Raw genomic sequence first — 14,326 nt, 5'->3', positions numbered from 1 at the left:
CATGGGAAATAAATCTTAGGATTTTCACTCATTTTCGCAATTATGTATTGTCGTTCCTGTGATCATTTTCTTAGAATTTCTTTTATCGCCTCTGTCAACGTTCATTTCTACTTCTAAGAGTAGACATTTTTTCATGCCTTAAATATTTATAAATTGGACCTTTAATTCAGGAGAATGACCCGTTTAAAGTTAGCGCTTTCTGTGACGTCACACCATTGGTCGCGCTTGTGACCACTTTCTCCTGCTGTCAAATGTCAAAAGTTAGTGAGCAATAAAAAATAAACGTCAAAATCCTATCTAATCAAAAAAGATAAGATTTCCAATCGAAGCTTATGAAAACAACAGTGAATACATGCCATTAGTGCACATCTTAATAATGTTAATAGAAAAATTAATCACTGCAACAAATTAAACATGTACAGCGCTGTAAGATCGTCCAAGGTGACATTAGTTTGGAAACTAGGTTATAAAAGAAAAATAACATTTTATTTTAGACAAACACTGCAGAAAATTTTACACGACAGGGCTCCCTTCGTAAAGTTATCTCTATAGAGCACAAAGAGAATTTGTTTGGCCGCCAGAATGAAGATCTTAATAAAATGTACAAAAATTTTCACCAGGAATATGTCATCTTAGCAGAATAGTAATTTGCAATGTTTGAATAATCGTCGGAATTAAATCACTTTAATTTTAGTAAAATGATCCAAACAGAGAACATTCAAGGTGTCTATGTAATTCCGTCCAGAGAAAATCCATTTTGTAAGTTAAATAACGCTGTTCTACTTATTATTTATTTAATTATTTCAAGTATGGTTTGGTGTGATTTTTGTCAGAAGTGGTCCTTATGAAGATGGAATTTTTCGTTTTAATATAGTTTTAGATGAAAATTTCCCTGATAGTGAACATCCTGTATGTCTACCTAACTTCCATTTTAGTCGTTATTAATATTATTTTTCCATGTAGAAAGTCGTGTTTTTGTCAGAAATATTCCATCCTGTGATAGATCCAGAAACTAATGAAGTTCACCTTTTAAAGGCGTTTCCAACTTGGAATAAGACCGAACAACACATCTGGCAAATTCTAAAATATATACATTGGATTTTTTATAATCTAGGCGCTAGCATCTCCCACGGCATCAACACAGAGGCTGTGGATCTGTAAGTTCCCTATTTTACCAAACAGCGATAGAAAATTAAATTGTAGATACACCAATAATCGGGAAACTTTCAAATCTAAAGCAAAAGAAGTAGCAAAATCCAGCCAAGATCATCTCTATGATGAGCCTCCCGTTGAGGATAAACATTATATCATCTTTGAGCCTTATAACCCGGAAATCCATGAACAAGCAAAAAGTACAATGCTGACTCAGAGTTCTGATGAAGGAACAAAATATGGATTTTCGTGGGTTCTTCCAGGAAGCTTTAAGCCTTTAGGTCGTCCGCCGTCGCCTGACTCTGAGAGCGAGTCATGACCACTGCTTTTGCGCTCTTGGCTTAATTTAATCCTAAGTAGTACAATTTTGTGTTAAGTTAAAGCAATATTATCCACGACATTTTGCGCTAACGGCCATAAAATTTTCTTATAAATGACAAAAAAAACGATGTGCAATACGATCAAAGGTTTATTGAAAATTAACTAAATTGAAGTTTTTAATAAAATTTATCCATTTTGACTCTTTGTGTGTTTGGTGTACCAATCCATATCCAGTTCATATTTGATTCCTTCAAAAGTGAAGTGAGTTGGGGGATTATTTTCTCCATTATTAAAGGTAAAGTCTTTGCTCAATTCTATTGCAAGTTTTGATCTCACTAATCCAATACAGCCTGCTCTTGTTGGTGCAGGATGATACACTCTTCCAGTTTCAGGTATCATAATTATCTTATTTGGTTCAAATTTGTGTGTTAATAATTCTCCCGCATGATTATAAGCCAGGTGAGTCTCAGTCTGACCATCCTTCATCAATTTATTAATGAAATTCGTGAAGACAATGGGATAGTCGTCACACCTTACAAAATTCCTTTCTCTCCCACAAAGTGAAAGATACGGAAACTCCTTGTAGCGGTCAGTATCATTCTCTCGCAACTGACTGAAGAAAAAGCGAAGAAACTTCTTCTCTTTAAAGCAAGAAGTGAAGTTCTTCATCTTGGAATCATCTAAAAATAACTGTTTTGATCAGTTTTAACTTAAATATAAAATGTGCTTAAAATAAAAACTTTATTTACCATTCCCTGATGATCAATGTAATAAAAATATTCCCGAATTTTCGGTTCGGGCTCCTGTCCTTGAACGTACGACACATTTTTACTTTGCGACCACACAACTTTCACATGACGCCAAAGACGATTCGTGCTTTTCAGCGCGATCATTACAATTTATTTTCCATCCAAATTTTCCGAACTTTGATCAAAAATTTTGAAAGTGACACTTCACTTGTCAAAATGACACTTGACAATTGACAGGTTTATTTGCCCACGTGATCGAAATGATGTAACTTCATTGGTTGTCGTATTGACGTGTTTGAGGTGTTGCGCACGCGCAGTTCATCGCTCGCCGTCCGCCAAGTTGTCAAATGTCAAAAAGTTTGGCTTTGGCTGTAGATAGTTTTCCATATTTTTGATTTAAGTTCCGATAAATACACGATGGGTAGATCCCGGTCGCGGAGTAGATCCCCCCGAAAGCACCATAAAAGTAAACATCACAAGAGGAGCAAGTCTCGAGAGAGGTCAGAGAGAAGGTCAACTTCACACAGTAAAACTTACAAAAATTCGGAAAAAAGTAAAGAAAAGAGCTCTAAGTCAAGGTAATAATTTAGTTCGCGTGTGTTTGTTTTAATAGTTTTTGTAGGAAACGATCCAATTCTATTTCATCCACTTCCAGTAGTGACACCTCAGTGGATCTTACAAGAAATGAGAAGCATGTTGTTAAAAAGAGTCGTTCAAGGAAGATGGATGAAGTGGAGAGACTGGCAGAAATGGAAAGGCAAAGGCGACAACGGGAAGCTGAGCAAAGATTGATAGAGGAGGAGACCGCCAAAAGAATTGAAGAGTTGGTGAAGAAGAGAGTGGAGGAAGAGTTAGAAAAGAGGAAAGATGAGATTGAGAAGGAGGTGAACAAGCGCGTTGAAGAAGCGAAAAGGATAATGGAGAAACAAATGATGGAAGATCTGGAAAGGAGGAGAGAGAAACAAAGAGAAGAAGAGAAGCGTAGAGAGGTAAGAATAAGATTACGGCCGCCAGCCGATTTTTAAAAACTTAATTCTTTTACAATTACTGTTATACTTGTTTTTGTTATATCAATTTGAAATAGATTCATGTTGTGTAAACTACGTCTCTTTGTTAGATAATCTTGAATTCTTCATTTATTGTGTTTTTGTAAGGATGATGGCGATCCTTACATAAGCATCCCATTCCCATCTAAACCTGTATAATAAACTCATCGCTTAATTTTGGATATATTTATAAACACCTTTTTATCTTGATTAGGTACCACTGAAACTGTTTTGAATATATCCATTTTATAAATAACAGTGCTTCTAATTGAAGACAAATAACAAAAAAAAACGGAAAATCTTTTCTTTCTCTTGACGTGGTTGCACAAAAAAGGTAGAATGTAGATGAGTGTCTACATTATCCCGAAAGTTATGTAATTAATATGCCAATAGCATGTAAGCTAAGGGTCGCCAGTGAGCATAACGAAGAGATAAGGCGTAGTGGTCTTCAGTTGCAGAGGAACAGCGCAGCGCGCCTCAGGTATTATCCAATCTTTTTTTATACACTTTTATACCTTTAAGACTTGACTCAGGAGTTGTATTATTATTTTATACCCACTGGCCCAAGCCGAGACGTGACTGTGTTCCCATTTAAACCATCATCAGACCTCGGAAATCTTGATATTATTCCCAGCTTCAAAAAAAAGGTCAAAATTTCGGAGGTAAAGCTCGTGTTCTAATAGGCCAATTCTAAGAGAAATGTTAGAATGCTAAGCTTGAGGTCCTTGGTTTGCGTGAGTGTGTCGTGTTGCGTCTTAAATAGGTAGTCAGGTCAAACAAATGTGCCTATTTATAACGAAGATGAGTGAGCGAGAAATGAGTGCTAGGGCCAGGCAAAAGTGGTCTGATTCAATTATTTATTGTGCCGTATGCGTTATAGGAAGAAGAACAGCGTAAGCAAGAAATGGTGGAAAGAATCCTGGAAGAAAATCAGAGGAAGATTGAAGAAGCGCAACGAAAATTGGTAATTGATTCCAATAAGTGCCTTAAATGTTTCTAACTCTGCTTCATCAGGCAGAGGAAAGGTTAGCGATGGTTGAAGAACAGAGAAAAATGGACGAAGAGCGACAGCGACTTCGTAAAGAACAAGAGAAGAGAGTGAAAGAGGAACAGAAAAAAATTCTAGGAAAAAATAATTCAAGACCCAAGTTGTCTTTTTCTCTCAAACCTGTTCTATAATAGTGAGTGAATGTGAGTGAACTCTTTTATATTTAAGACAGACAACTCCATATGGACTTGAATCCAAGTAATTTTTTATATGTAAATATAAGATAATGATAAGCTATATAATTAGTTCCGATACAAACGTTCACGTTTCAGTTTTTCGTTGTGGATTATTTCTAGTAAATTTTTCAAACTCTGCTTAATCTCTTCACTGAACATCTTGAAATAGTCCTGGCCTTGATTCCCCGCTAAATACGTGGTATTACATACTGGTTCACTGACTATCTGCTTCGAATCGCTGCAAAAGTAGTCCTTCGGGAGAGGCAACCCTTTCAGTTCCAAATTAGAAGATGGGGGAAGATTCGTCAATTTCTCTTTATAAATCATCTCGAATAATCCAGTATCTGCATTGCTATTATGCGCATGATCAATGACAACTAAAGCAAAACAATTTTAATTTTAAAACACTTAAATAAGAGTCACCTTTAATCACGTCTTGAAGAACCTGCGGACACATTTTTGCAGTAACTGGTGTGGAGGCACCCAGCGCCGGACTCGAATTGATTTCCAGTAGCCAAGGTTGGAAATTTTCGGTCAACATAAAGTCAGCGCCGTACAACTCAAAGCAGTTTTTCCTTATGACCATCTTGTCTTGATGCATTAGGACTGTCGCGGTTATACACTGTCTCATTCCTGGATAAATTATGTCTTTAAAAACTGTAGGATAGCCAATGTTTGTTAGATATGTCCGAAATTCGATGGAATCCCACATGTTGTAGCTCGGTAATGCTGCGTCCAAGGATTTATTTTTGTAATTGCTTTGAACTGAATTGTTGGTTAAATGAATGGATTCGTGCAGTTTTCGCAAGTTGTACGTTTGGGAACTGAATCTTAAATAACACTCTCTAATAAAAAGGTGTATTAGTTTTTTTTTGCAACTTTTAAAAGAAACTTACTTATACATCCAAATTGTGATTGGAGAGCAGTTGCTGATCAAAAACCACTGCCTTATATCGAATTTAGTGTTGTATATCAAGAGAGGTCGTTCTAAAAAAAACGCGTTTATTGAAATACTTCCCTGGGAAGCCCTCACCTATATACTTCTGAATGATATATCTGATGTTAACATTCTGCTTAATTACTTTAAGAACAAACTGTAAAGTCCTGCACATGTAAATCCCCCGCCCTCTACTACTAGCGATGGGTTTTAAAATCCACACATTCATCATTCCATCCATGTCAACGTACGGATTCAAGTTTCTCAAATGCTCCAAAATAAATTCCGATTTTCGAATTACGGAGTCCTCAGTTTCGCTCCCATCGGCTTTAAAATGGTTATTAAATTGCACGATTTTGTAAAAGTAATCCAAGAACTGGTTCCATTCGTTCTCTGAGGCGTCCGGGATTTGGATATCAATGTCCTCGTGTGATTGTCGTTTTATAACTTTGCAACATTCGTTGAGCGCAAAGTCGAACGTTTCCAGGGGTATCTTACCAGTAGGACTAACAATTTTGCATTCTTTCGTTTTGTTGACTTTCACCACCCACTTTAGCAGCGACATGGCGGCGGTGATATGAAAATCATCTATAAAACTCCGAGTGTCTTCATTTTTGCTTAAATTGTACGTTCTGGGATGGTTTAGTTTGGAAACGTTGTTGATTTGGTACCAGTAGGAGCTTTTGCTGGCATCGCACAGACCTTGTTTGTTCGTGTAACTGTTGATTTCATTTTTTAATTTGTTGATTATTGTAAGTTTGATTTTGTCCGGGTTTTCTTTGAAGACGTCGTGATTCATTCCCCAGTAGAAATCCACCTGGTGACCGGTTAAAAGTTTCGATTTCACCAGATTTCTGCACGTGTAACCTATGTCTTCTCTTCTGGTCAACGGCATGAGTTCTGAAATTGTGAAATTCACGTATCGTTGTAACTCGTCGTTGAGTTGAGCTTTGTAGGAAATGTGGTATTTTTCCACCCAACCGCGCGCAAGTAGTGCTTTCCGAACGGGGGCAAATAGGCCACGTATCGTGAAAGTTTTCTTTTCTCTCATCGCTTTTTGGACTTCTTCTCTAAGCGCTTTTAGTGGATCTAGGCCTAAAGAGCTTGCACGGTCCGTTATTTTAATCCTCGATGAAGTATATTTCGTTTGAAGTCCATTGTGTGCGGAAGTACTGAGCCGTCTGATAATTCTATTAGAAGAGTATTTAAGTGTCTCTACACTTACCTCAAATTACTGTTTCTAGATGGTATACTATGTCGGGATAAACTAAAACTGGTTTGGTTATTGAAGACTCGAGTTTGAGACGTAATTTTGTTAGTGGAGTTTGTTTGATCCTTCGAATTACTGTTTTTCAGGTTTTGAGATTGAGTTTTGTTTGTGGAGTTGGTTTGACTCTTTGATCTTGCATTTTCGGTTCCTGTAGGTTTTTTCTGAGATTTGAAAAACTCCTTAATTTTTGGTTGAAGTATTTCTGGTGGCAAATCATCCATTTTGATGGCACTACATATTTTATGTCTTTGGAAGTTTTTTATAATTGTTGCCAGTTCTTGAGTTACCTAACAATGAAAATTTTTGTGGTAAATTTCTTGTCACGACAATTATTACAGTTTCTAACATACTTACTTTTAGGAAGTTCCGATTTTCTGTACTTATAGGTGGTGAGTTCGGTTTAGTCAGCAAAGTTGGAGTGGTGGAATTAATTGATTCAGTTCTTGAATAGAGTTGTAAAATATCCTAAAATAATCTGAATTTGTTAACATTCTGGATACTCTTGCTAAACTGTACTTTTGATGAAGATTGATCTTTCGGCGTTTCGTTAGTTTTTATCTTTTCATTTTGTTGTTTTTGGTTGTTTACTACATTACTTTTATTTTTTTCACATTGTTTTTGGTTGTTTACTACATTAGCTTTGTTTTTTTCGCATTGTTCTTGGTTGTTTACTTCGGTTTTTAAATCCTGAAAGATTATTAGTGGGAATTTAAGAACTTACTCAAAATGATTTTTGAAAAATCAAAGAACGAATTCTTAGCTAAAAAATTGCGAGAAAAACGATGGCGAAAACCGCTTCTTTCGATCTGTCGTAGTTTCCGAGGTATTGAGCACGGTTAGTTTCGAACCTTCAAAAATTTGTCTCTCTGGCGACAACCCAAAAATTCAAACGGCGATTACTCAGTTATTTGTTGACATACGTTAAAAATTCTTCCGGTTTTGAAATCAGCGTAAAGTGAGCCAAAATTTGTTTAATTGGCTTAGAAAATAAACTAGGCATTGGCCAAAAACTGTTTTGAAGAGGTCATTTTGGGGTGGTTTTCAATCACTGTTTTCAAGGTGAAAACGACATTTAATACCTTTCTGTTTACATCAATTGAAAGGGGAGCTCGAGATCTACCAACTGGTCAAATTTGAGGTCGATCGGACAAATAGTTTACGAGTTATGGTCAAAAGTAAAAAAAAATTAAATTTTTTATCGATTGAGTCGGAATTTTTTTTTTTGCGAAAAACCGACTATCGAATTTGGGATTTTGAGAACTTTTTCTGAGGTAAAATGAACCGAGAAAAACGATGGCGCAAACCCCATCTCAATATTTGTACTTGTTTCCGAGATATTTAGGTTTAAAAATTGGGAAAAATTAGAAAAAATGAAAATCAACTATTCGAAACTTTGATCGGTATAACTCAGTTATTTGTTTTTGAATCTCAGATTTGGAATCTGCGCGAAATTCTGCGTAAAATGATGTATAATAACATTAATAACGCAAGTTTACTCCAAAAAATAATCGGGATATCGATATCGGAAGTTTGGCATAGTTTTAGTCGTGCATATTTTCCAAAAAATCGAATTTTTTATTTTTGGAAAATATAAGAACGAATTCTAAGCTAAAAAATCGCGAAAAATTCAATGGCGAAAACTGTTTCTTTCGATCTGTCGTAGTTTCGAGGATATTGACCAAAAGCGAAAATATGAGAAGAAGGATGAGAAACGAGAAATAAGTGCACACGTGTTTAGCTAAATACCTTTTTGGGCAGTAAATTTTGAAACACTTTCGTTTGATTAGTTCCATTTGAATTTTGTACACTTTTCTTCTTCTGTATATATTTTTCCACCAAATTCGTCGATGTCTTTACTTTTGGCTCTTGCATGTTTATGCTATTTTTGGTTGTGTTCATAGACCTGTTACTGACATTATTTTTGCATTTTGTAAGTACCACCTGTGCGCTTCTTTTCTGCAAATCGTATATGTAATTAATAAAAAATTAACAATTCTCCAATTTTCACACAGCGGAATTTGCCGATCCATTTCTGGTGGCACCAGTCTTGATTATTTTAACTCCATTATAACAAAGCATGCTTGAACTTTTCTAAAATGGAAACACCGCACTGATGTTAAAAATCTACGAATCTGCTTACTTTTGGCAAATTTTTGGCATTTTGTGGCGTCGCAGAAGCAGATTTATGGGTACGCGGCTCTGAAAAGTGACCATAATTTTGTATTTTTTGCATGGCGTCTTGAGAGGGCTAAAATGCAAAATTTGATGTAATAACTTTGAATATGTGAGAATTTTAGAAGTCACTTTGGGTGAAGTTGGGGGTCCGTTTTTGGGAGACATCCTGAGACACAGAAAATTTTGATGATGAAAAATTCACACAATGTACAATTTTGACAAATGTCACAACTATATTCTCTTTTTTTTGGATAAAAATCGTATTTTTTAATACGAGTGAGAAACTCAGTCACTTTTAACACGGAGAATTGAACGCTACGAGACATGGAGGAAGAAAAATCAGGTTTTTAAAAAATTATATTTATTAGGTTTGTCAACATAACAAAATATAAAGCGGAAAAGTTTCTTAAAGCGACAAGAAGGTACGAAGTTTGCCATCTTAAAATATGAGAAAGCTACAACATGAAATAGAATTTGAAAACATGAACTTTAAATTTATTTATTGCAATTGGCATTGATCTGTGGCAGTAAATTTCCGTCATCTAAATTAAAACAATTAGATTTGCTGCAATTTTTATTCCCAACATCGTCGTGCGACCCGTTTAAAATATTTTTACCCTTCAATATACTTGCAGTTTCTCGCTCCCAAAGACCATTCTCCTTGTATAATTTGATTTCATTACTGTTTCTAGACACCCATTCGTTGAAAAACCCCAAATAACTACTTTTTTGATCGTCGCTGGTGTCTTCGTATTTAATGTTTTCTTTTACGTTTTGCTTTCTAGAGATAAAATTAACTTTGTTAGTTCTACTTTTACAAGAGACCCGTTTTCTCGATACCCTTTCTCGTTTGTTTTTGACTGCAGCGTCGCCTTTTTTCTTTGATTCCGATTTTGCAATTTTTATAATTTCCACTTTTGCTACTTTCGGACTCTTGATGGACTTGCTCAAATCGTCGATTAAGTCTTCGATAACTGGACCTTTATACAGCACCGACGTCGGCAACTTTGGTAGATTTGTCGGCGCCGTCAAACTTCTTTTGATGTCGCTCTTGATGATCTCTTGCTTCTTGTTTAGCCACATTTGGGCCGAATTTTCGTAGTCTTTGCTTTTGGTGTCTTTGATTGGTAACCGAAATTTATTTTGTTTCTTGAAAATTTTACGCCCACGCACTGAGAGGTTCATCCCTAGATAAGGAGGAATTCGTGGTAAGTTTTGACGGTACACCAACTCAAAATGACCTGTGTCAGCACTTGCGTCTTTTTTTCTGTCAATAACAACTGAAATAACACCTTATGGTAAGTGAGTTAAGTTGAAACCAGTACAACCTTTCACCAAATCCTCCATACATTGCGGACACATCCGACTAGTAACACTAGTGGAAGACGATAAATCTGGACTACAATTAATTTCCAGTAGCCACGGTTTGTAATCTTCAGAAATCATGAAATCTGCGCCGTATATTTCAAAAGTGTTTTGTCTTCGATCCATCACATCTTGACTTGCCAACATAGCACAAACTATACCTTCGCGAATTCCAGGGAGGATAACTTCATTCCATTTATCGTTCACGCCAATTTGTTTTAAATAAGTCTGGAAAGTGTGACTATCCCACATGTTATCATGCGGAAGAGCTTTGTCTCTTTGTTCTACGTTTGTGTATTTGCACTGAACTGCATGATTTGTCAAATGAAGAGACTCGTGGAAGTTGTCTAAGGAGAAAATTTGGCTGCTGAATCTGAGGTAGCTCTCTCTGTACATCCAAATAGTCAAGGGTTGTACGTTCGAGACGATAAACCACTGGCGGATATCGAATTTCGTTTGGTGGATAAGAAGAGGTCGTTCTACAACGCAAAGATAATTAAGATGGTGGAAAGGGTGAAATACCCACCAATGTATTTCTGAACGACATATTTAAGCTTTAAATTCATAACTTTCTCCACTTCGGCGATTGTCTTGATAAGCTGGATCCCTCGTCCTCTGCACTTGTTTCCAGGTTTCAAAATCCAGACGTTTCTCATTCCGTCCATGTTAAAATCCGGCCAAAATTTCTGTAGTTCGTTCAGTGTGTTTTTAGATTTAATGTAATATGATGTTAGGGGATGATCCACGGATGTGTCGAACAACGCGTTTTTATGCATTATTGCGTAATAGTGTGTTAAAAACAATTCCCACTCGTGATCCCAAATCCGCTGATACTCCTTATCAATATCCACGTGTTTTTGGACTTCTATGTAATCCGTGCACCTGTCAAGTGCGAATTGCAGAGAAGTCAACGGAACTTGGCCGTCCGGACTTTGAATCCCGAATTTGTTTTCCGTGTCGTACTTAAATATCAACCATTTTAACAGTCCCATGCAAGCTGTTAGCCGAAAATCGTCGACGAAATGGCTGAAGTGGTCTGGAAATCCTAAAATTCAATAGTTATCAAGACAATTAAGACTGGTGTTGAGTCAACCTAGAACGTAGCATCTTGGAAAATTTATGCTTGAAACTCCTGGTTCGTTATACCAGTAATGTTGTTGTAGAAGCAACGCCAAGCCTTCTTTGGAAGCGAAGAGCGACTTACTGAAACGATTCATGAGTTTGTAACTGTTGGAGCGGTGAAGAAGGTCCGCTTGGTCCTTCCGCATGCTCCAGTAGAAGTCCACGTCTAAATTTTGAAGCATCCGCGACATGATTGTTTTCTCACATTTCTCTATGTAGGCAGTGGGGGTCTCCCAATCGTGTTTAACAGGAAGATTGCTTGTTAAATCGTCGGAATTTGGCGCCATTGACGATTTGGCTCTGGTAACAGTCGGCTCGTATTTTTCGATCCAGTTGCGTTTTAACAGCTCTTTTCGGATAATGGGCCAACCACCTGAAAGAGTCGTTGGATTATCAACACCATCACCAATTCCCACCTTTTATTGTGAAGACTTTGTGTTCTTTGACGGCAGTTTCAACAATTTTTCTTAAGCGACTCAACCGCTCGGATGTTATTGTGCACTTGTATTTATTCTCAATGCAACTGTTGGATCTCTTCATTACCTCTGTTGGAGTTTCGGTTTCCATTGAGTGTTTTGGGGTTGCAGGAGCGCTGACTACTAGTGGGGAGACCATGATGGCTTGGTGAAGCTTTTCAGGAGGTTCAGGCATTATTTGGCATGGTTTTGTTGACTTGATGACATGTGTCACAGATTTTGTCTCCCTGGACAACCTTTCGCGGAAGTTGCCCAGGGATTTTTCTCATCTAAACATCGCAGATTCGATGGGCTCGTCACTTGGCCATTCAGGGCGCTACAAGAATTCCGATTAGCCTCGCTACCTATTCTACCATTAAATTGAAAAGTGAAAAGTCGATCAATACTTACACGTAACAAGCAAATTTATTGGTAGTACTTTCCCATTTCTTCGAATAAATTGTTGTTATGTCGATAAAAAGAACTGAATGGTTTTTATTCGGTGTTAGATTGGATATAAGCACCGATGTTCACCCTGAACTGTGATCTAAGTGAATGCAACAGTCCATGAAGTTTTACGTTAACCCATTTCGGCATTGAGGACTTCGTGCCCCGTACTTGAAGGCACCAAGGAAATGCAATCGTGACGCCCCTGGTACCGTGTAAAACCGTCGTTTCGACGTCATCACTGTTGACGCTTTCAAGAATGTGACCTGATACCAACGTCTCTGACAATTTAACTTTGAAAAGAATAAAATTGAGGGTGCAATTTAAATTCCATTAAGAATTAGTGGCTAAAGTGGCTATCATTATCTGCGGAAATGGCACGAAAAGGTAAATTCGCTCTTATTTATTAGAGAAACACTCAGAAGATGCTATTTAGTTTTGGGTAATCTAAATTATCTTTGGATTATGATTATAGCGCAGTAATTAAACTGATTGTTCTATTTTCTTCGGTGATTCATGCCACCAAAGGTTGGAAGATTAAAGGGAGTGGCGAAGTTCATTAAAGCGTTAAATAGGTGATTAAATTTTTTGTATGTTAGCACTACCAATTTATCGATTTTCACCTTTTAGAACTACTAATATAAAAAATTAATGCTGTCAAAAATACAAGCAAGGCTGCCACCACATGAATTTTAAAAGCTGCCTCTATTCCCATTGAATTATAGAATTGGTTTTGGAGAGCAAATTAATTGCGACATTATTGAGCATTTCTAATTTTAGTCGTTCCTAAAGTAACCACCGACTGGCAGGTCGGTATTTATCTTGTCAGGAAACCAAATTCTCGAAGTTGAGGTCGAAATTTATGGCGAATAATAAATTATTTTCATGATCCGCAGTAATTTATTTGCAGCTGAGATTAACAATGAATTTAGGTTTATTGATTGTAACAGTTATCCAAAGGTACACGGTGAACTGTTTCATAACATTTGTAATTAGATAAGAATAATTACGTCAGGGAACAATTTTATAGCTAAAAGTTGGATTCACACTTTTGTTTTTGTGTAATTTTCGGCTTAAAGTGACTAAATTTGTCTCGTTTGCAGTGGAATTTTGTAGTAAGGCCATTCCTTATCCGTTCTTTTGTTTTGTGTGATTTGTGGGTTAAATTTAATTAACTGTATCCAATAAACAGCAGTTTTGGACTTCCAGCCAATGAATGAATAGTTACGACCGAGTTATTGGTTGTTTAGGTACGTTTTTTGTTATAAAAACTACTTTAATAAGAACCATGCGAGCCAATGAATGAATTTTTTTTTGGTTTCAATGCTATTTTAATTACATTTGCCATTTTATTATAACGAAAGGGTGGATCTTAAAGTTAACACTTCTAAAATTTGTCGTTTTTGTTCTAGACTATAAGTTTGTTGGTCATTTAGCAATGCTCTGACTTTTTAAATGGTTTACAGCGAACTTCAAAGCTTTATAAACATAAATAATTAATTACCCTCAAATGGTTGAATTGAAATTTCTTGGACTGACCAACAGAAAATACAATGCAGATTTGGAAAAATTTCGTTCTTTAGCAATTGCGCTTGTTTCGAATTGTAATTTTTATTTTGAGATGTTTAATTTACAGTTTTTATAGTTTTCTCAACAAAATATATTTTTGTACTCGGCGTAAGTTTCCAAGAACTGACTGCATAATTTCTAAATCTGATTTGATATTAATCAACAATGACAACATCGACTTTTTTAACTAATGACGCACCAGGTTACATTACAAAATTTGACTTTCAGCCAGGAATGCTCAAAGTTAAATCTTTTTTTGGGATGATGATGCAGAAACAACCAAAAAATACTGCAAAAAGAAGTGATATTAAAAAGGTAAAGGTAACAATTCCCGGATAATAGCAGAATTACAAACAAAAATGACGCATCAAACGGATGAATCGTTAATTTTTTCAACTACCTCACGTGTATTTATCATAATTACCATTTACCAGCCGAAAAAATGGAGGGACGATTCAAAATATCGCTCGAGTAAGTTCGTCAATTTCCGAAAC

The 14,326-nt window shown here is 36.4% G+C and overlaps 5 protein-coding genes across 7 annotated transcripts; 2 read left to right on the top strand and 3 right to left on the bottom strand.

Annotated features, from left to right (window-relative positions):
• Window positions 1–227: 227 nt before the first annotated feature.
• peo (ubiquitin E2 variant domain-containing protein pendolino) lies at window positions 228–1,672 on the top strand. The gene is made up of 6 exons (XM_088037166.1): window positions 228–441; window positions 495–643; window positions 695–759; window positions 809–909; window positions 964–1,157; window positions 1,204–1,672. The coding sequence occupies exons 1-6, from the start codon at window positions 415–417 to the stop codon at window positions 1,469–1,471; spliced, it is 804 nt and encodes a 267-aa protein (XP_087893292.1). The 5' UTR covers window positions 228–414; the 3' UTR covers window positions 1,472–1,672.
• LOC148174381 (UPF0598 protein CG30010) lies at window positions 1,604–2,495 on the bottom strand. Its single transcript, XM_088037169.1, has 2 exons — window positions 2,223–2,495; window positions 1,604–2,163 (listed from the first exon to the last, which is right to left on the bottom strand). Exons 1-2 carry the CDS (start codon window positions 2,364–2,366, stop codon window positions 1,660–1,662), a joined length of 648 nt encoding a protein of 215 aa, XP_087893295.1. The 5' UTR covers window positions 2,367–2,495; the 3' UTR covers window positions 1,604–1,659.
• A 33-nt stretch (window positions 2,496–2,528) lies between these two features.
• Arglu1 (Arginine and glutamate rich 1) lies at window positions 2,529–4,629 on the top strand. 2 transcript variants are annotated; one of them, XM_088037168.1, is made up of 4 exons: window positions 2,529–2,800; window positions 2,878–3,211; window positions 4,149–4,232; window positions 4,283–4,629. In XM_088037168.1, the coding sequence occupies exons 1-4, from the start codon at window positions 2,640–2,642 to the stop codon at window positions 4,445–4,447; spliced, it is 744 nt and encodes a 247-aa protein (XP_087893294.1). In that variant the 5' UTR covers window positions 2,529–2,639; the 3' UTR covers window positions 4,448–4,629. The 2 variants fall into 2 exon arrangements, with proteins under 2 accessions (XP_087893294.1, XP_087893293.1); XM_088037167.1 differs by having other exon boundaries at window positions 2,532–2,800; window positions 2,845–3,211.
• On the bottom strand, window positions 4,559–8,236 carry LOC148174379 (tubulin glycylase 3A-like). Its single transcript, XM_088036822.1, has 12 exons — window positions 8,196–8,236; window positions 7,992–8,021; window positions 7,779–7,815; window positions 7,620–7,678; window positions 7,532–7,547; window positions 7,216–7,386; window positions 7,054–7,164; window positions 6,655–6,986; window positions 5,526–6,610; window positions 5,389–5,479; window positions 4,916–5,337; window positions 4,559–4,869 (listed from the first exon to the last, which is right to left on the bottom strand). Exons 1-12 carry the CDS (start codon window positions 8,234–8,236, stop codon window positions 4,559–4,561), a joined length of 2,706 nt encoding a protein of 901 aa, XP_087892948.1.
• A 1,077-nt stretch (window positions 8,237–9,313) lies between these two features.
• LOC148174378 (tubulin glycylase 3A-like) lies at window positions 9,314–12,434 on the bottom strand. Of its 2 annotated transcripts, none has more exons than XM_088037149.1 (6): window positions 12,228–12,434; window positions 11,778–12,153; window positions 11,333–11,734; window positions 10,766–11,284; window positions 10,203–10,718; window positions 9,314–10,154 (listed from the first exon to the last, which is right to left on the bottom strand). In XM_088037149.1, exons 2-6 carry the CDS (start codon window positions 12,010–12,012, stop codon window positions 9,370–9,372), a joined length of 2,457 nt encoding a protein of 818 aa, XP_087893275.1. In that variant the 5' UTR covers window positions 12,013–12,153; window positions 12,228–12,434; the 3' UTR covers window positions 9,314–9,369. The 2 variants fall into 2 exon arrangements, with proteins under 2 accessions (XP_087893275.1, XP_087893276.1); XM_088037150.1 differs by lacking the exon at window positions 12,228–12,434 and having other exon boundaries at window positions 9,536–9,655; window positions 9,715–10,154; window positions 11,778–12,094.
• Between the last annotated feature and the right edge of the window lie 1,892 nt (window positions 12,435–14,326).

This window comes from Gnatocerus cornutus, chromosome 5 (assembly GCF_029298725.1).
Source record: "Gnatocerus cornutus isolate USDA-ARS CGAHR chromosome 5, icGnaCorn1.1, whole genome shotgun sequence".
In the NCBI taxonomy this organism is placed as follows: domain Eukaryota; kingdom Metazoa; phylum Arthropoda; class Insecta; order Coleoptera; family Tenebrionidae; genus Gnatocerus; species Gnatocerus cornutus.
Note: the sequence above shows the minus strand (reverse complement) of the source record. Positions and strands in the feature narration are given on the sequence as shown.